Source organism: Leguminivora glycinivorella, chromosome 15, assembly GCF_023078275.1.
Source record: "Leguminivora glycinivorella isolate SPB_JAAS2020 chromosome 15, LegGlyc_1.1, whole genome shotgun sequence".
NCBI classification, from domain to species: Eukaryota; Metazoa; Arthropoda; class Insecta; order Lepidoptera; family Tortricidae; genus Leguminivora; species Leguminivora glycinivorella.
In genome coordinates this window covers 8,765,366-8,787,586 of record NC_062985.1, presented here as the reverse complement: position 1 = coordinate 8,787,586, position 22,221 = coordinate 8,765,366, and the positions used below count along the sequence as shown (strand labels likewise).

At 39.5% G+C, this 22,221-nt stretch overlaps 1 protein-coding gene across 1 annotated transcript; it reads left to right on the top strand.

Annotated features, from left to right (window-relative positions):
- Window positions 1–132: 132 nt before the first annotated feature.
- LOC125234038 (protein groucho-like) lies at window positions 133–16,536 on the top strand. The gene is given in 19 exon segments (XM_048140220.1): window positions 133–512; window positions 649–746; window positions 1,294–1,357; window positions 1,701–1,745; window positions 1,870–2,007; window positions 2,563–2,595; window positions 8,456–8,572; window positions 8,906–9,019; window positions 9,230–9,334; window positions 10,024–10,077; window positions 10,356–10,469; window positions 10,994–11,130; window positions 11,402–11,663; window positions 11,808–11,904; window positions 11,907–11,986; window positions 12,182–12,260; window positions 12,407–12,571; window positions 15,419–15,618; window positions 15,855–16,536. Coding segments are annotated over 19 exon segments (2,046 nt in total). The 5' UTR covers window positions 133–476; the 3' UTR covers window positions 15,963–16,536.
- Window positions 16,537–22,221: the final 5,685 nt, after the last annotated feature.

Sequence of the window (22,221 nt, the reverse complement as noted above, 5' to 3'; positions counted from 1 at the left end):
CAGTTTCATATTAGCCAACATAACAAATGTACAAAACTTTCATCACAACAACAAATAAATAAACGAACGCAACCTAACGTACGACGGGCTTCGTTTGGTTTGGTTGAATGATGAATGACAAATTGACAGCCGAATAAAAATTACGGCGTGGATTTATGGGTTAAAATTTTAGCAAACTGTCTGTTGCTTTTATTATGAACTAGTTATGAAAATGAGATTTTAAAGCCTATATTTTATAGGGATTTTAGTAAAGATAACTTAAAGTTTTATTTCCTGAGATAATGACCGATATTTCAAAAGTTTTGGAGCAAAGTTTGTGCATATCATCGTTAGTAGCGCCGAGTGATTCTCTTGTTTTCATCGAGTTATAGCAGTGGTGGAGGATATTGAATGAAATGGTGCCATTAGTGCTTACTTTATTAAAATCGAAACAAAGTTTCATTTGATTGAAAGTCGGAACAGTTTTTGTTGTCAATATGTATCCAGCGCCGACGCGGCACCCGGCTGCCGCGGTAAGGGTTTGTGTTATTTTCTACCTTTTATGATGCTTTATGTTTGTTTACTATCATGAAACATGTCACTTTGCTATTATATCGGTAATTTCATTAATCTAACGAATTTATTATTGTGGCTGTTTTTCGTTTGCAGGGTCCACCACCTTCATCAGGCCCTATAAAGTTCACAATAGCTGATACTTTAGAACGTATAAAAGAAGAATTTAACTTTTTACAAGCTCAATATCATAGGTAAGTATTACAAAGCTATTAAGTAGGTAGTGAAACAAACCAACAAACCAAATAAAGCAACTACTCAACTTATTATAGGTATGCAGCAATGTCTTGTTTATTTGCTTATTACTGCCATATTCACGATTCGGGAACAAATGTCTCTGTTCATCACACAAACAAATGCACTTACTGTAATTCAAACCAGAACCATAGGCTTTCCGGGCAGGGTCACTACTGAGTACTGACTAGGCCAAGGACTAAGCACTGGTATCAAAATGTTATTATTTTGTAAATATAAGAACAACCAAATATACTTTTAACATTTCAAGCTCCGCCAACTCCCTGGGGATCCAGGTGAAAATTTTAAATGACACTATTATATCGCCGATATTCGGGAGAGCACATGTGATTGCGTACCTGACAAATCCAGACTGGTTTTGTTGAAGTACCCTCATATTTCAATACACTACAGACACCTTAATTAATTTTCCAAATTGCTTGTTGAATTTTGACCTATGGGTTTAAAAAGGTTAATGAATTAATTTAATTTTTTTCTTTTTTTCAGTTTGAAATTAGAATGTGAAAAGCTAGCTAGTGAGAAGACAGAAATGCAGAGACATTATGTTATGGTAAACATTTGATATATTATACTATTTCTAAAATAGGCTAGTTTCCTATACTTAAAATAAAATATTTTATGCAGTGCACGAAATAAAGCACCACATAATTAGAAGAAAAATATGGACAGTAGTTATTTTTAAACACAATTTATATTTAATAAGTCAAAGAGAAAGATATAAAGTAAATGAATTGACCATAACGTCACTCCTCAGTATTTCATAGCAATTCCATATTAGCAAATCGTTTTGGCAGTTCATAAAAAGAAGCTGATTTGACTAGTAGGAAACTAGCCTATTATATGCACAGTTATTATGACTCATATTTTACTGATAATCATTTTGTTTCTTTCAGTATTATGAAATGTCCTATGGCCTTAATGTAGAAATGCATAAACAGGTATGTATGGAACTGTATTTATATTAGTTTAATTTTATATGATACTTAATTGTAATATTTATATTATAGTTTTATTACACAGTTAAACCACAACTTGTAAAAGCAATGATTCATGTTGTTCCAGACGGAGATAGCAAAAAGGTTAAGCGCTATAATAAGCCAGGTGGCACCATTCTTGGCTCAGGAGCATCAGCAGCAAGTTGCCACAGCTGTCGAGAGAGCCAAGCAGGTCACTATGTCTGAACTTAACGCTATTATTGGGGTATGTTGTATTTTTTTAATTCCATACACCATAGAGCTCTTCGGGAAGTAGGTTTCATGTAATGTAATATTGAACTCAAAATCTCTAATATGGAATAAAAAAAATTACAACCAGTGTTATAACACTATATTTTTTTATACAATATGATTTTCTGCTTTCATAACTTTGACAAAGATTATAAAGTAGAATGTTATTTTAGTTGAATATTAATGTTTTTTTTTTTTTTATAAATTAGTTATTCATCAAAATTATGTTTACTCCTTAATTAGACCAACATATCATATTTTTTTAACAAATTGAATGCTGTCCATAATTTTGCAGTCAAATCATATAATAATATGCTTTGTTATAAGGTAACAAGTAGCCTTAAATTAAAAATAAGTATTAAAGTACTTATATCAACAAGTACTTAAAAAAATACTACTTTATTATTTTAATGCTACTATGAAAAATTGTGCTTACAAATGAAAATGCAAAATAACCGACTTTCCTCTCGAACTGTATAATCAGAAACCTAGATCAAGACACTGAGCATTACTTGTTAACATTTCACAGCAACAACAACAACAAGGTCTACAACAGCTTCTTGTAAGTTCAGATCATCTCTGATTCATGTTATGTTGTGATTAACCTTTATTTCATTGTTTACTAGTGGAGTTTACTTAATCACTGCACTGCACTTTTTGTGTTGCTCATTTTGATGTTTGTTCTTATCATGCTTATTTAGCACTTTAAAGGGTACACAGATCACCAGTTCGCTGGATGAAATTAGCCAGTCAGTTAATCGCAAGAGGTACAGTTGTATTCATAAATACATAACATTTTGTTACCTTATTGCTACAAGTTAAGGTGAAGGCATGTACAGATATTTATGAACTCGACTGTAACACTGGTGAATAACGGACATGGCGATGTTGCCTAGCAAACTAGTCATCTGTGGGCCCCTTCAGGTTAGTTGGAGGTAAGTATGCGTTTACTGGAAATACAAGAAATATACCTTTACATACTGTATGCTAATTCCACAGTGCACTCACTGTTTGAAATGTCAGTAACTTGCTTAAAGAAGGTACTTGTTCCAACTAACTTTTTAAGTAGTATCTCTTGTGTGTGTGTGGATTGAGTGAGCACCTTCCGAAAATAAAAAAAAATATGCTGATCATTTAGTAAAAGTTCTAAAACAATTGTAAAACGAATCTCTGAATTTGTAAAAAGATAAATCAAAAGATACAGCCATTAACATGTGCTCACTCAGTTCTCACAAACTACCAACGAAAACAGTGAATATATTCATTTAACATATAATATTTATATACTAACATTTAGTAAAAAATAGGCCAACCTACCTCTATAAATATTAGATCACCTAGTGACGTATTAAATTTTTTACAAATAGTTTCTTATGCTCACTCAATCCACACACTTTTGAAAAGCCGAATTTTAATAAAAAACATAAGATTTAGACCGCTATTATATGTGTATAGTTTAGTAAAAGTGAAATGGGAATTTGTAAAATACAAAACGAACCACTAACGTGTCAGGTTTTTTATAATAAATTTTTGTAAGTGCTCACTCAGTCCACACGTTTTGAGAAAGTTAAAAATGTAAATATCTTACGATTTGTAGCACCTAAGACACTCGAAAGTACTTCAACATTTAGTAAAAATTTTTACTAAATATCCACCATTTAATATTTTATATTCGTTGTCTGGTTTTAAAGATATTCAGACATAACTTTTCTCATACAAATGTATCAAGTAGGGTGACCACACTATGTCGGCTCCTGATTTTCCCCACCTTCCCATTGTCATATTGAGATTGGGGAGTTTCTTTCGTTTAATTTTGATAATATTAAACTAATACCATATTAATTATCCATCTGCAAACTGTTTTTAGGTTATGTTCTTGGCCTAGTGATGATGTGTATTGTGTAATTTTTATCGACGTCAGGATAATAACCATATCGACATGCATGCATTAAAAAGGACATGAATGATAATTGGTAAGAAACAAAGAATATAATACTTCACTAGTAAGAAACCAGAACCTGGTAATCTAATCGCGCTAACAGATGAGCGTACCGGATTTGTAAGTGGGAGCGAGAAATAGTTATTCTTTTCTCGCTCCCACTTACAAATCCGGTAAACTATTATCAAAATTGAACGAAACTCCCCAATCTCAATATGACAATGGGAAGGTGGGGAAAATCAGGAGCCGACATAGTGTGGTCACCCTGCTTGATACATTTGTATGAGAAAAGTTATGTCTGAATATCTTTAAAACCAGACAACGAATATAAAATATTAGATGGTGGATATTTAGTAAAAATTTTTACTAAATGTTGAAGTACTTTCGAGTGTCTTAGGTGCTACAAATCGTAAGATATTTACATTTTTAACTTTCTCAAAACGTGTGGACTGAGTGAGCACTTACAAAAATTTATTATAAAAAAACCTGACACGTTAGTGGTTCGTTTTGTATTTTACAAATTCCCATTTCACTTTTACTAAACTATACACATATAATAGCGGTCTAAATCTTATGTTTTTTATCAAAATTCGGCTTTTCAAAAGTGTGTGGATTGAGTGAGCATAAGAAACTATTTGTAAAAAATTTAATACGTCACTAGGTGATCTAATATTTATAGAGGTAGGTTGGCCTATTTTTTACTAAATGTTAGTATATAAATATTATATGTTAAATGAATATATTCACTGTTTTCGTTGGTAGTTTGTGAGAACTGAGTGAGCACATGTTAATGGCTGTATCTTTTGATTTATCTTTTTACAAATTCAGAGATTCGTTTTACAATTGTTTTAGAACTTTTACTAAATGATCAGCATATTTTTTTTTATTTTCGGAAGGTGCTCACTCAATCCACACACACACGTATCTCTTCACTAGTAGCAGGTAATTAATGTGTTGTGTTATTAACAAATTCATAGGTTAATGTAAGGAATAGAATAATAAGTAGGTAACCATAATCGAAATGACTCACGCTTTTTCTAAAATCTACAAGTTTGTAACGATAAATTGATGTAGGCACTTAATTAGATTTCTCCTTGAGAATATGCATTCCTATTCCTATAATGGTGCTCCGACACTGGCTGTTATAAATGTTATAATGACACTGTGTGACAGAGATAACGCTATGGCGCGCCATTCACGCCAATTTATTTCACATGTTGTGTCATTTCTGCACTTATGATTTAATTTTTAGGCATTTTATCAATCTATTCAGTTGTCTGATGTAAACACTTTAAGTTCTCGCGCTTTGTACACATATTTAAAGTCACATACAGGTGTAACGCGATTAATTAACATTATTTTACCTTTTTTCCAACATGTTTCGCAGAAACACTTCCGGTCGAATGTTAATTTTGCAGAAAACTTAGTTACTTAGTTACATTTGGCAGAATATTGATTTACAGAACATTACTTTGGTCGACTTTGATTTAGCATAATTTTATGTACCATAATAATCGTATAGCATACTATTACAAGAGCAGAATTATTACACGCTATCGAAAAGGAAATACAGCCCCAAAGCCCCCTTTAGGTACCATGACGAGCGAAGCGAGGAGGGGTGTTAGGTATCTTGCGTCCTCAAACATCCGACTCTATCAAAAAATAAATTATGCACAAATATTATCTGCGAAAGTACTCTTCGACTAGAAGACTATTATGCTCATCAACATTATGCCAAAGTACGATGCGGTATTATAAAAATCTGCGAAATTATTTATGCTAAAGCATATTCTGCGTAAGGTGTTTCTGCCAAACGTGACTTTTGCCAAAAACTATTATACAAATCAAATATATGCAAAAAAAGTTTCTGCAAGATAATATTAGTGAACCACTAATATCGGGTAGCTTTGTTTTGTTTACATCTCCGGCACAGTATAATAAAGATTTATATCGTACAGTATGGCCATTCCCGCTCCCCGCTGAAAGTAAATGCCCACCCGCTCTCGGTTACCTTACAGTTACCGCCTGTCAAAAATGTGAACAGTCGACCTGTCATATCTCACTCATGGTACGCGTTCGCCTACACGAGCTTAGAATGTGTGCTAGGAACGCGCCTCTTTGATATATTTGATCACCACCACCAGTGTCCGAGGTGTCTCTCCGGTGAAACTTTGCTGGGAAGTCTTCCGCGACCACGGCTAGTGCAACCTAGCCGAAACGTTGGAGAATAGGTATAATAATGTAATGTAATCGCGTTCGACCTGTACTGTACGTGACTTTAAATTTAAATATGTATAACTTATGATTATTGTACCGCCAGTAAAGTACGGCAAGTAATTATTATGAAATCCATGTAACCTCGCCTTAATCGGTAACCCAATCGGCGGGTCGTGTCTCGTATTCGCCGTAGTCCGTCGTCGAGCTGACTTTTAAGGGTCACGGAACGCACGCTTGAAGCTGAAGCAAGACTCCAGGCATAGCCGGGTCCACACAGCGATCCACGTCGCGAGGCAATTTCCTCGCGCGGCAAACGTGCCTGAGCCGAGGCACGCGTGTTTCGCCCGACTGAGCACCTGGCTCAGCTGAGGCACGTCTACATTAGAATAGAATAGAAAAAGTTTTATTCGTAAACACACAGACAATAAACAATATTTATGAATGACATAGGAGAATAAAGTGCCACGAAATGGCCTCACCTCAGCATATTGCTGGCGACTTCCAGCGCTGGTCTTCCGGTGAGACCATTAAGTGAGAAAAATCACGGAAGGGAACAGACAAAACTAGAGAAACACGAGGCATTAAAGAACGAAATACAAAAATAACGAAACATACATACATTATAGATACGTTTGCCACACACGGGCACATTGCCTCGCATCGTGCCTCGCTCTTGGACCTAACTAATAAATGGTAGTTTGCATTAGTGCGTCCTTTTTGTGACTTGTTGCCAAAATATTCATGCAAGGTTTATTTCCCGTCTAGCCCATCAGACAGGCATTTTTAGGGTTCCGTAGCCAAAATGGCAAAAACGGAACCCTTATAGTTTCGTCATGTCCGTCTGTCCGTCTGTCCGTCTGTCCGTCTGTCCGTCTGTCACAGCCGATTTACTCGGAAACTATAAGTACTACAGTGATGAAATTTGATGGGAATATGTGTTGTATGAACCGCTACAAAATTATGACACTAAATAGTAAAAAAAAAGAATTGGGGTGGGGCCCCCATACATGTAACTGAGGGATGAAAATTTTTTTTTCGATGTACATACCCGTGTGGGGTATCAATGGAAAGGTCTTTTAAAATGATATAAAGTTTTCTAAAAAACATTTTTCTTAAAGTGAACGGTTTTTGAGATATCAGCTCTCAAAGTCGTAAAAAGTATGTCCCCCCCCCTCTATTTTTATAACTACGGGGTATAAAATTCTAAAAAAAATAGAGGTGATGCATGCTAATTAACTCTTTCAACGATTTTTGGTTTGATCAAAGTATCTCTTATAGTTTTTGAGATAGGTTGATTTAACTGTAATTTTGGCAGGTGTATAAATTGACATAATAAGTTTATTATATTTGCTGCTACGGAACCCTTTGTGCGCGAGCCCGACTCGCACTTGGCCGGTTTTTTATTTATTTCATTGGTTCACTCGGCCATTCGGTCCACTTCGCTCCGTCGCGATAACGGCGGACGCTGGTTCGAATCCAACTTTGGACACTTGGAGGCCTTGGTCATTTTTTCTTTGTATATGACATTTATTTCGGTTTATAGTTAAAATAGTAGTGTGTCTACTAAAAATACAAATTAAATTATTTTCTAATGAGGATAATTTAATTTGTTCTAAAAATTAGCATGACAGCGCCATCTCTCTTCGCTAACTCGTAATCACATGGGTTGATTCAGTTAGGAGATCGAACTAGTTTCGGTTCTATCTCAGAGACGGCCAGGGGCGCCTTAGCCTACGGTAATTGTGTCATATACTTGAAAATTTCGACCCTTGCCGCCGTGACCGAATGGCCGAGTGGTTTGAGGCATCCGTCGCGATAACGGAGGACGCTGGTTCGAATCCAGCTTTGGACCCTTGGAGGCCTTGGTCATTTTTTCTTTGTATATGACATTTATTTCAGTTTAACAGTTATTTACACTAAAAAGTGATGTTATACATTGAAAGAAGTATTTTTCTAAGTGTAATAACCACTTATAGGTAAACACCACATGCTTAAGAAAAATATAAATTAAGTACCTACTTAAATACAATTTAAACAAGATAAACTTTAAGCCAATAACACTGAGGACCACTTCAAAGAGTCTTTTGTTGTGATAGACATTCACGGACACATTTTTTGAATATGCGTAGCGAATCAAAGTGCACATCCGTTGCGTGACTGCATTCATTTAGAGTTTTACACAATCGAGGGATGGGTGAGGCACTGCCAAATACAGTTCGTCTTAATGTTATATTTGAAGCGTGTCTGAATTGATGTTTGGTTTCAGCAGCAGATGCACGCGGGAGCTGGGCTCCCACACGGCGCGGGTGCGGGGCTGCTTGGCGCCGGCTTGCTGGGATTCCCGGGCGCTGCGCCGCCGCCGCATCAGCCACCGCAGCATAAGGTACAACAAAACAGATGATTAATAAAAGCTTTGTGGTCTGCTTCTAGACAATTTATTTCCTTTTATTAAGGTTGTACCTCCAGTTATCTACTGTGTCGAAACCTCGGAGTTGGTAAACTGACCAGGCCGCGTTTCTAACACGCGTAATATCGCTTTCGCTCCGTACTTCGTAGTAGTCCTAAAAGCTTCTACTAATATGAAAGGTAAAAACAAAGCGTTTCGCTATCGCAGCATAAGTGTTTGTCATCTTGACTACGCCGCCTTATATTTATGCTATGCCACTTATTGCTATCATTTCTCCAAATACCTACTTTTACCTAATGTTTGCCATAGGTGGAGCTCCCGCCGCCGGCGGACATAAAGCCACCTGTGCTGCCGGGCGCGCCGCCACTGTTAGCGGGGCCGCGCGAGAATGACCGCCTGCTTGACTCCAGGGTGCTGCCAAGGGTAAATTCTTAAGCTCCGTCCTCCCTCCCCATTTCCAAAGTTCACCAACAAAAAATTATGTTAATATTGGTATTATGAAAAATACGGATCCCTTCGCGCGCGAGTTAGATAAACTAGACTTGATTGTTTCTTTTTTCGATGAATCAACTAAAGTCTTTCGAAACATATATGCTGATATACCCACACTAATCTCTAAATGTCGGCCACCAGCGCCACTCGGTGTCGCCGCACGAGCGCGAGCAGAAGTACCGGCCGCGCTCGGCCGAGCCGGAGGCGCTCGACACAAAGCGACGGAAGGAGGAGAAGGTACAACATGTCAGTCTCTCTAGCGTATGTCGTGTCCTTATACTGTCCGTGATTAGTTGCCTGCTGTGTTGCCGTCGATAGAGATAAACCATAACCAAATGCGTCTAAGAGCGATATCACACATTTTAATAGAAAGAAAGGATTCTCGTATAAAAAGTCGAAGATTTGTTTTTTATCAGGCAGAAACGTCTGCGAGCTATATTACATATTATCTACCAGAGGTGTGAACTTTTTTTCTTTGAATTTAAAAATATGTAAAAAGTCGAAGATTACTCTGCTGTCTGTGTTGAACCACCAACACCTTTTAAATGCTCCTCGTTATGGAGCAAAATATGTTGAGCATTCTTCGACTGTTGATTTTTTATTTAGTGTTCAAAAAGGTTTGCAAATTAGAGATTTTTTCCTTTTAATTAAAATGTTATAGATATAAAATATTTGACAACAGCAAATGGTTACACATCGGGCAATTTATAAACGGACTATTCACGCTTATTCAGTTGCATGGCCAAATAGAATACTGCTGATATATCAAACAACAAGAAAGTTGCACTAGTTTTTTTTTTACCATTGTTGCTTTTTGCACGTGAAAAAAATATTTTGCACGTATTTTATTACCTAGTTAAACATTAATTTGACTTTGTTTCTTTCTGACAATTGTATAATGTAATATTTTCTAACCTTTAATTTACTTCTTATAGGACAGTGATGCGGAGAAAAGTGATCAGGACTTAGTTGTTGATGTAGCCAATGAGGTAAATCCAAAGATTCTTATTACGTCAGTGTTTTATCGTCTGAAAAATGCCAAGTCAACTTTTACGAACTCGTTCACATCAAAAGCAACTATACCACTACTATAAAGTGTGAAAATTGTGTGGATATAGACAATTCCACTCATATCCTATATCTTACATATTATTATACTCAGTTAAAACGTATGTAAATTTTCGCAACGGATTGTAGTATTTTAGGTATATGACTCTGCATAAATGTTGACAAATGTATGAAACAATAATGTATTGGTACTGTGCAGGAGGAGCGCGGGTCGCCCAGCGTGCGCCCTGACGCGGAGCGCGCGGAGAACGGCCCGCGACCGCCTTCCCGAGGCTCCTCCTCCAGTCGCTCCACACCCAAGAGTTCCAAGGACGTACGTATTAACTATATCTCATCTTGAAACAGTTCAGATTTGATATCCAAAGAACATCGAGACCTGCCTTGCAAAGCAAGGTCACACAAAAATGGTAAAGCCTTTATTTATTAAAACATTCAATAACACATTAAAACAATAAAAAAAACTTATACTAAAACCTTATAAAATATGAACACTAATGCTAAAAACTTATAAATAAAAAATTGGCTTAAATCCTCGCCGGCAGGTAAGGTGCCCGGAAGGTGTACAAAAATTACCGGAACAAAGTTTGAGCAAGAATATTTTTTGATATGATATAAATGGGATCTAACAAAATTGATTCAGCTTTTGTGGTTTTCGCCAGTGTCAGCGAAAATGACTCGTAACAGTCGTAACTGAGAGCGGGATTTCAGCTTATTTGAATAGTTTAGATTATAAGTAAACATTTGTATAAGAATAATTAAAAAAAACAATATTTAGGAAGTATTTGAAGACATTCTCAGTTTCTCTGTTCTAAAACTGTATGTATTTGGCAACGACAGGAGAAACCGGGCACGCCGGGCGGCAAGCCGGCGCGGGCGGCCACGCCCACGGGCCGCTACGGCTTCCCGCCGCTCGCCGCCTACCGCGCGCCGCACCTCGACCACGCGCGCACCAACGGCCAGCCGCCGCACAAGCCGTGAGTCACCGCGAGCCTGACACGCTCATAACTCATAATGGAGGCGACAGCCGCGGGCGTCTACAGAACTCCACTACCGCTACCTCAGCGGGGAGTTGTTAAACGTATCCCTCACGGCCTGACTTTCGCACACTCGACACATTAAGTGTCCCTTAAATTAGGCGCGATGTCGCGACTGAAATTACAATGAAAAATATTAGCCTAAGGATTACTTTTGCCTCGATCCGGGACTTAATATCTGACTTTAGTTAACGACCCTTCTACATTCCAGGGCATACTCGTACCACACATGCGGCGGGCCGCTCCAACCTGTCCCGTTCCCGGCCGACGCCCTCGTCGGGCCGGGCATCCCGCGCGGCGCGCGGCAGGTCGCGGTGCTGCCGCACGGAGAAGTGGTCTGCGCCGTGGCCTTGTCCGTCAATAACGGAACGAGACACGCCTATACGGGCGGAAAAGGATGCGTGAAGCTGTGGGACATATCGAATCCGGGATCGCCTAATACCTTGGAGCCTTTATCGCAACTGGATTGCTTGGTGAGTTCAGTGAGTTGATAAAACCCCACAGAAATGATGTCAAGAATTATTTTGCTGTCTGCAGCAACTCGTGTGACGTTGTCTGTCAACAAAATACATAGGCCAAATACCAAAGAAAGTGATTAGTGTTTTTTTTTGTTTCAGCAACGTGACAACTACATTCGTAGTGTGAAACTCCTTCCCGATGGACGCACGCTAATAGTAGGAGGCGAAGCGTCCAACCTGTCAATTTGGGACTTGGGCTCCCCACACCAAGAATGCGTGCTGAGCTGACGTCTTCAGCGCCGGCGTGTTATGCGCTCGCCATTAGTCCGGACTCTAAGGTTAGCTGCTAAAAAAAATGTTCTGAGACTAGAGGCTGTACAAAACATTCAACCTAATTTTCAATTTCACACAACAAATTAGGATGTGTTCGTACCTCGGTTCGTGCAATATTCGGAAATCAGTGTGCTTTGAAATACCAGATTTATATTAGTGATCTTAGTTCTGAGAATTAAACCAAATTATTCTCTTCACAGGTGTGCTTCAGCTGTTGTTCAGATGGCAATATTGCTGTATGGGATCTCCAAAATCAGACTTTAGTTAGACAATTTCAAGGTGCGTATTATGTACAACATATCTGCACTTTCCTACCAATGTTACAGATTCACAAAGTTTAAATTGCGAATACTAAAAATTCATCAGCGCTGCAAGATTTTCTGACTGAAGTGACTGAAGACTACAAGCTAATCTGTTTATTGCAGGACACACAGACGGTGCGTCATGCATCGACATCAGTGGCGATGGTTCTCGCCTATGGACCGGCGGCCTCGACAACACAGTCCGTTCGTGGGACTTGCGAGAAGGCCGCCAGCTGCACCAACACGACTTCAACAGCCAGATCTTCTCACTCGGCTACTGTCCCTCGGGTACTTATCACTTTTATTAAAGCATCTGTACCTTCATCAGTGGCTATGGTTCTTACCTATCGACCGGCGGCCTCGACAACACAGTCCGTTCGTGAGACTTGCGAGAAGGCCGCCAGCTGCATCAGCACGACTTCAACAGCCAGATCTTCTCGCTCAGCTACTGTCCCTCGGGTACTTATCACTTTTATTAAAGCATCTGTACCTTCAGCAGTGGCTATGGCTCTCGCCTAGGGACCGGCGGCCTTGACAACACAGTCCGTTTGTGAGACTTGCGAGAAGGCCGCCAGTTGCATCAGCACGACTTCAACAGCCAGATCTTCTCGCTCAGCTACTGTCCCTCGGGTACTTATCACTTTTATTAAAGCATCTGTACCTTCATCAGTGGCTATGGTTCTTACCTATCGACCGGCGGCCTCGACAACACAGTCCGTTCGTGAGACTTGCGAGAAGGCCGCCAGCTGCATCAGCACGACTTCAACAGCCAGATCTTCTCGCTCAGCTACTGTCCCTCGGGTACTTATCACTTTTATTAAAGCATCTGTACCTTCAGCAGTGGCTATGGCTCTCGCCTAGGGACCGGCGGCCTCGACAACACAGTCCGTTTGTGAGACTTGCGAGAAGGCCGCCAGTTGCATCAGCACGACTTCAACAGCCAGATCTTCTCGCTCAGCTACTGTCCCTTGGGTACTTATCACTTTTATTAAAGCATCTGTACCTTCAGCAGTGGCTATGGCTCTCGCCTAGGGACCGGCGGCCTCGACAACACAGTCCGTTTGTGAGACTTGCGAGAAGGCCGCCAGTTGCATCAGCACGACTTCAACAGCCAGATCTTCTCGCTCAGCTACTGTCCCTCGGGTACTTATCACTTTTATTAAAGCATCTGTACCTTCAGCAGTGACTATGGCTCTCGCCTAGGGACCGGCGGCCTCGACAACACAGTCCGTTTGTGAGACTTGCGAGAAGGCCGCCAGTTGCATCAGCACGACTTCAACAGCCAGATCTTCTCGCTCAGCTACTGTCCCTCGGGTACTTATCACTTTTATTAAAGCATCTGTACCTTCAGCAGTGGCTATGGCTCTCGCCTAGGGACCGGCGGCCTCGACAACACAGTCCGTTTGTGAGACTTGCGAGAAAGCCGCCAGTTGCATCAGCACGACTTCAACAGCCAGATCTTCTCGCTCAGCTACTGTCCCTCGGGTACTTATCACTTTTATTAAAGCATCTGTACCTTCAGAAGTGGCTATGGCTCTCGCCTAGGGACCGGCGGCCTCGACAACACAGTCCGTTTGTGAGACTTGCGAGAAGGCCGCCTGTTGCATCAGCACGACTTCAACAGCCAGATCTTCTCGCTCAGCTACTGTCCCTCGGGTACTTATCACTTTTATTAAAGCATCTGTACCTTCAGCAGTGGCTATGGCTCTCGCCTAGGGACCGGCGGCCTCGACAACACAGTCCGTTTGTGAGACTTGCGAGAAGGCCGCCAGTTGCATCAGCACGACTTCAACAGCCAGATCTTCTCGCTCAGCTACTGTCCCTCGGGTACTTATCACTTTTATTAAAGCATCTGTACCTTCAGCAGTGGCTATAGCTCTCGCCTAGGGACCGGCGGCCTCGACAACACAGTCCGTTTGTGAGACTTGCGAGAAGGCCGCCAGTTGCATCAGCACGACTTCAACAGCCAGATCTTCTCGCTCAGCTACTGTCCCTCGGGTACTTATCACTTTTATTAAAGCATATGTACCTTCAGCAGTGGCTATGGCTCTCGCCTAGGGACCGGCGGCCTCGACAACACAGTCCGTTCGTGAGACTTGCGAGAAGGCCGCCAGTTGCACCAACACGACTTCAACAGCCAGATCTTCTCGCTCAGCTACTGTCCCTCGGGTACTTATCACTTTTATTAAAGCATCTGTACCTTCAGCAGTGGCTATAGCTCTCGCCTAGGGGCCGGCGGCCTCGACAACACAGTCCGTTCGTGAGACTTGCGAGAAGGCCGCCAGTTGCACCAACACGACTTCAACAGCCAGATCTTCTCGCTCAGCTACTGTCCCTCGGGTACTTATCACTTATTAAAGCATCTGTACCTTCAGCAGTGGCTATGGCTCTCGCCTAGGGACCGGCGGCCTCGACAACACAGTCCGTTCGTGAGACTTGCGAGAAGGCCGCCAGCTGCATCAGCACGACTTCAACAGCCAGCTCTTCTCGCTCAGCTACTGTCCCTCGGGTACTTATCATTTTTTAATACATACTGATTGACATTAGCAGTGATGGCTGCACCCAATGGATCGGCGGCCTCGACAGTACAATCCTAGTTCCACGAGTCGATTGAGCCGAACTTACGAGAAGGTCGCCAGCGCCAGCTGCAACAGTTAGATCTTGATAGACTGACGTGCAGAATGTTTAGAGTCAGTGAGTGCTTCGCTGTAAAAGACACACCCACCAGGATACTTCACTTTGCGAAAATGAGCTGCTACCAACAGCTCACGAGTTAAGATACCTGTTCCCTGATTACCTGTTCAAACATTCCCCTAGAATATCGTAAGGCAGAATATCTACTTTCAAGCCTACGTATGAGAATTGTAAAACTGATTATGATTTTCTACTGTTTAACCACAGCTCCTTTGAATCTGCCCAAGCATCACCATGCACTAAGTTAAGTTTACTCATCACCAATAAACCTGGTGCCGTAGCCGAATGGCATTTGACCCTTTATCGCAATCCAAGCCATTGATATGAATGATATGATATTCAACTCTATTCATAGCTATTATTAAAGTTCGAATTTAAATGTATTACATGCAGCAGGGATTAAAATAAGAACTCTCCTCAAATCACCTTTTGAAATTCTAGGATCGTGGCTAGCAGTAGGCATGGAGAACTCTCACGTGGAAGTCCTTCACGCGGGCAAGCCGGACCGCTATCAGTTACTGCTCCACGAGTCTTGCGTGCTGGCGCTCAAGTTCGCGCACCAGGGCAAGTGGTTCGCGTCCACCGGCAAGGATAATCTGCTCAACGCGTGGCGAACACCCTACGGCGCTAGTATATTCCAGGTACATACTACACTCTCTATAAAACTCTTCCTGCGAAAATATAATGCCCACAATAGCGATCACCAGCAAAGCCAAACTTCTACCATCTGCTACTTGAGTCTTGCTGGCGCTCAAGTTCACGCACGAGAATTTGCAACTTCCAGCTACGCTCAATGCGTGACCGACGCCCTGCGGCGCCATCATAACCATATCCCAAGTACAATACTCGTACTAAAAAATGTAATGTTTGTCCACAGTCAAAAGAGTCATCATCGGTGCTCAGTTGTGATATATCAGCGGACGACAAGTTCATAGTGACCGGCTCGGGCGACAAGAAAGCCACGGTTTACGAAGTCCTGTACTGAACACCTACCAGTGATCTAGAATAGGTATATTGTATTGTATAGTGTCCCTGTACAGATAGCAGGAACTTGATACACAATCGAAAACAATATCATCACTACATAGTATAAAACAAAGTCACTTTTTCTGTCCCTATGTCCCTATGTCCCTATGTATGCTTAAATCTTTAAAACTACGCAACGGATTTTGATGCGGTTTTTTTTAATAGATAGAGTGATTGTAGAGGAAGGTTTACATGTAGGTATAGTACCAGTGCGAAGCCGGGGCGGGTCGCTAGTCTTTGATAAAACGGACTTGGGATTTCTCCATATAGAAGACATCTGTTAACCTTTTACTAGGAAGCTTTGTTGATACTATTTGAATTCAAAAGCTGGCTGACAAAAAGTTCGCCAGCCTAGAGTGCTGCATTGACCACTAATGAACAGCAAGAAGAGCAATGAACGTACGCTTATATGTACTATTTTGTCAACACAGTCACAGTATAATAAAGAGTACTATCGTACAGTATGGCCACTCCCGCTCCCCGCTGATAGTGCCGCCCACCCCCTCTCGGTTACCTCACAGTTACCGCCTGTCAAAAACGCGAACAGTCGACCTGTCATATCTCACTCATACAAGCACAGTACGCGTTCACCTACACGAGCTTAGACTGTGTGCTAGGAACGCGCTTCTTTCATATATTGGATCGCCAGTGTCCGAGGTGTGACACAGTGGTAAAAATCTAGGCCAAGCAATCCAAGCATGTCATGGGCTCTTATGAATGTTAACTGTACAGTTTAATCGGGATCATTTTCTGGTTTCACTATTTTGAATTGTATAAGATCTGTAAAAATCGAGATTGTGATATTATTTTGACTCACGCGACTTTTAACGTAGAAACTATTTTGTGTTTTATGTAGGTATAGACAGAAAAAGACGCTGATGGGAATTCCGAGGTCGCCGTAACTATTGGATAGATCAAATTTTATTTTGATTATTATTTACCAAAACAAGTGACGTATTGGGAAATTCTATTTACTAATTTTATATAGTAAGTTACAAGACTTCAACTGTTTATTAAACACTAGTTTTTGTATTATAGAAATATAAATTTTCCTATCAAGTCAAGTTAACACTCTTTGAAGGCGACATAATTGTTTTTTTTTTTTTCAAAGCATTCATTTAATTCTTGTAAAAATATAATGAATTATGATTTATGACATAAATTTTAGTTTAAAATACGATCTATCATTTTCACGCATATCACCCTAATATATGCGAGTATAGTAAACGCTTATATTTTAAATCACGGGTTAGGAATCTACACTCACTCCTATGCATTGTATAAAATGTTACTATTAGCGATTGTCGCTAATACTATAAGGTTTAGTGTAGCCTTTAAATTAACTATTAGGTAAATGTTGCACGGTTACGGATAGTTTAGTGTTATTGTATATTTTTATAATAAAATTAAATACCATTTATTACTTTTAAGTTCAAACAATCGATCAGTTGCAGAAAAACGCCAGAAATTTAAACTATCTGGTAATTCTGCTAGTTAATAATTTTCCGAGTTCACCAGTTCTATAATATAAAATAAAATTAAGAACCATTATGTTTAATACTGTATATGAAATAGTACATTACGATACAAAGTGCGGAAAAGAGGAAGTTCGAAACTAGTGGCGATGAATTAAAACACGACCGAAGGAAGTGTTTCTGTTTAAATCGACACAAGTTACGAATTTCCTTTTCGCACGTGATCGACGTTTTTCAGTACAGACAGACGGCCCTCCGAAATTTCGACCTGACATGAACCACTTCTCACACTAGTGCGTAAAAAAACACCATCTGTACTGAAATAGTACATTACAATTCGTAACTCGTGTCGATTTAAAATACTCCCTTCGGTCGTGTTTTAATTTATCGCCACTCGTTTCGAACTTCCTTTTTTTCGCACTTGTATCGTACGACGTTTTTCAGTACAGATGGCCCTCCGAAGTTTCGACCCGACATATAATGGATATACGACGATACACGTGCGAAAAGGAAATTCGTAACTACTTCCTTCTTTCGCACTTGTATCGTAATGTACTAATAACAGTTGATCATAACATTATCTTTTGTGGTGTCATTAAAAAGAAAATATCTGATTTATTTTTAGCCCATGTTCATGGCGTTTTTGTACAGCTACGTTCCATTAATTAAGTAAAATATTTCGACGTCCATTAAGTACTTGTATTTATTACGGCTTTAGACATTTAGTTTGAGACGAGGGTATATGAATTCCAGACTGAAATAATTTTCCACAAAGTTATTTTTATTTTCATAAGTGTTTTTTCTTAATACCAGTGTAGAAATTTGTGATTAATTATATTGATCTGAAGTTCAGCATATATTTTTCTCCATCTTGCCTTTAAATACAACCTTCGCTACATCTACACCGCCAGTGGCAGTGGTGTTAAGTTAAAGACTTCTATCACAATTTTATTATTAACTCAAAATTTTTGGAACTTATTTAATTTAAGAGACACATTATCTTATATCTTATATCTTTAAACGAGCAATTCTTGTATATTTATTTATACTGACGATCTCGGAAATTAACCGCTCTAACGATTTCGCTGAAATTTGTTATGTGGGGGTTTTTGGGGGTGAAAAATCGGTCTAACTTATCCTTAGGTCCCGGAAAACGCGACTTTTCGAGTTTTCATGTGTTTTTCTTCGCGCGCCATCTCGTGTGCAGTAGTTGTACTGTTAAGACAGAATTCTTTCGGTCGATGTAAGTACTATTTATTGCAAACACTAGATGGCGACACAGGTCAAGGCTAAAATGAATAGAAAAATACACTGAGTTTTTGTGGCGAATCGCGCGCCATCTCGTGTGGAGTAGTCACAGAGAACCTCCTATAGAGTGGCAGTCTTGTATATTTGGTTCGCGATACGAGTCACCAGTGTTTGGGGTGCGAGGAGCGGGCGGGGAATGTGTTAAGCGCGCTGTGATTGGCCGTTTCAAGGACGGCGGGCAGTCGCGCCAGATGAAAAGGGACAGAAGTATGACTGTCCCTCTACTGACGCGTAAGTGGCCAATGTAAGTTGACCTATGCCGGCTCTGAATAAATTATAAATATGACTTATTTGTGGAATGTAATGCCGTCTGTTTTTAAATTTGAGCTTCTTGTTACCTTTCCACACCATTTCACACTACAGGTGGACATCTTTAAGGCATAAAAATACCCTTTTCCAATTTTTTTGTGCGAAAAACACGCGCTGCTTTCGGGTCTGTTACTTGGTCGATACTGATCGGGCACGGCGAGCGCCCGCGCTTATATCAGTGCAAATACTAGGAAGGCTGGCCACCGCGAGTCGTCTTGTAATAGATGTCTATAGGGGTTGGTCTGTGGGAGTAGTTGTGTTGTTAAGGCTGAGAATTCTTTCGCTCGATGTAGGTACTATTCATTTTTGAACTAGATGGCGACACATGTCAAGGATACGAAACAGAACCGAGCGAAGCTCGGTCGCCCAGATATTTAGTATTAAATTGTGGTCTACAGGTCGACAGAAAACCTGCACATTTAACCTTGTTTAAGGGTGAAATAGTTGTATCTGTCCGTTTTTATTATGTAATTAGTATATGTGTCTTACATTTTGTTTATGAAAAATGTGTCGCTTAACTTCAAACCTGGGTAAATCCATTCTGCTTAAGGTTGAATTTATAAAAAATATAATATGATCTGAAGGATAATCAACCTTATAGCAGAATGGATTTACCCAGTTTTGAAGTTAAGCGACACAAATGCACATTGATAAAAAAATTACAGTGGGAATACCATTACCGCCCCATTTATACCTACTTTAACCTGTTTTAAGGGTCTGTAGTACCCAACTATATTGTCACTGTTAAGGCGTCTGCCAAATTTTATTGTATGGGGAAATTTATAGTAGGCCGTCAAGGTGCAAGGTGCGCGCGGTTGATCAGTATGACAAACGCGGATAATGCAACTAGCACTAAGTACCTAAAGAAACTACTGAAGATTTCGATTTTGGCACTAAGGCCACTTTTTATTATGAATACAGATGCAAAGATCATAAACTGATATATTTTAGAGGTTTTGCACGTCGAAACATTTTAGTAGGTATTAAAAATACTGTGAAATCCTACGTGCGGTAGGTAATAATATGCGTAGTTTTGTAACTTATTTTTAAGTGCAAGAAAATAGTTCCTTATTATGATTTTTATAATTGACTTATTTGAAACCTTAGGTTCCATGAAGTATTGAAATATTAAAATTAATGTATGAGGTCTGAATTACGTAATTAATTTGGTTGTATATTTTATTTTAATAAATACTTAGCTACTTTGTACTTAAATACAATATTTGCTTTTATACAAAACTCAATGTAGCATTCTATGATCTGCAAATGTGATAGATTTTTACATCCATAAATGCATTTGGTTAGTGTTCCACTGATTATGATTTGAGTGAGAATCAATTGTTATTTCTATGAACTGCATTGTATTCTTGTATTATATTTATTTGGATAAAATAATGACTTTTGATTTACTTTTATTCCATGCCTTGTTGTAGGTAGTAGGTAAGGTACGTACCAACTTACCAAGTAAGTACCAATCAAAAAATGAAAAGACAAAAAATACATATGCAATATCTGATCATGATCATACCCTGTTGCCTGAAACCCTTTCACGCCTAGCCTTGCTCATACCCGAGCCTTCATCAATCAATATCCTTGCCTGGTGCTGATTCTTAATACCTAGTTGCAGGCCTGTCCCACTCGCGCGTGTAGGTATCGAATCGTAAGCACCCCTTGCAGGTGGCAATCAGTAGGGCCTCACGGGCGAGCGGTGACGCACGCGCGAGAGGTGTTCGTCGCAGACCTACGTCACAGAATTGATACGAGTATTAATAATCTGATAACAATGAACAAAAAAAAAGGCCAAAGAAATATTGTGCAGTGTTTAGCTGTCTTAACACGGATTGCGAACCAAATTTAACTTTATTTAAGCTCCCTAAGGACTATGAAAGGTAAGAACTGTTTTTAAATTGATATCTTATACTATTAAACGAGCAATTCTTGTATATTTATTTATATATTTATTTATATATACCGACGATCTCGGAAACCGCTCTAACGATTTCGCTGAAATTTGTTTTGTGGGGGTTTTCGGGGGTGAAAAATCGATCTAGCGTAGCCTTAGATCCCGGAAAACGCGAATTTTCGAGTTTTCATGAGTTTTTCTTTCGCATTTGTAAACGTAAAATATGGTCCTTAATTTCGCCGCGCGCGCATCGATTCCGCTTAGCTCAGTCGCACGAGGTCGGTCTAATGTACGCAGATAGATCGTAGGTGTCAGGGTTTCGAATCCCGGCCAGAAATTAAGTTTTTGTTTTTTGTCTTTTTTTTTGTTTTTGTATTTATAAGAGTTTTTTTTTATCTAAAGACGTGATATATTAAAATAGAACCGAGCGAAGCTCGGTCGCCCAGATATTTATTATTATAGGTTTACATCCAATTATTCCAATTACCATTACTTATCATTATATGATTATACTAATTTACTAAATAGGTTTAATACTTCTAGGTACTGGTAAGTATAATAGATACTACAATAGTTGGGTTACCAAAATAAGTAGGTAGGTAATAAGTACTGGTTGGTACTGGGTTGGTGTTATTTAAATATTAAGATTATATTATTTTTTTAAAGGAGACTACCCTATATCGTCAGAAAAGGTACGAGTTACGCGATAGAAAGAGAGCGCGCTTCTACGTCAATATAATTGTAGGCATTTAGCGTTGCGCGGTCGGAATTTCAACTTAATAGTATCGTAGCGGGAGTCGTTATTTCTTTAGATGGGCTGTTGGAGTGGGCTTTCTGTACTTGTACTTATATGTATTCTGTGCTAGTTGTTCTAATGCCCTATACAGGTGATTCATGAGTCGTGAGCAGGAGTGAACAGGGTACTGGGGAGGGTCACACTGAGCAACTTTCATAATGGGGCAACACTAAATTGTGATATTTTTTTTTTTTAACTATGACTTAATTGATAGTTAATCATCAATTAAGTCATAATTAGAACGTAATTGTTAATTAGCTATCAATTAAGTACATACATACATACATATAATAGGCTAGTTTCCTATACTTAAAATAAAATATGTTATGCAGTGCACGAAATAAAGCACCACATAATTAGAAGAAAAATATGGACAGTAGTTATTTTTAGACATAATTTCTATTTAATAAGTCAAAGAGAAAGATAT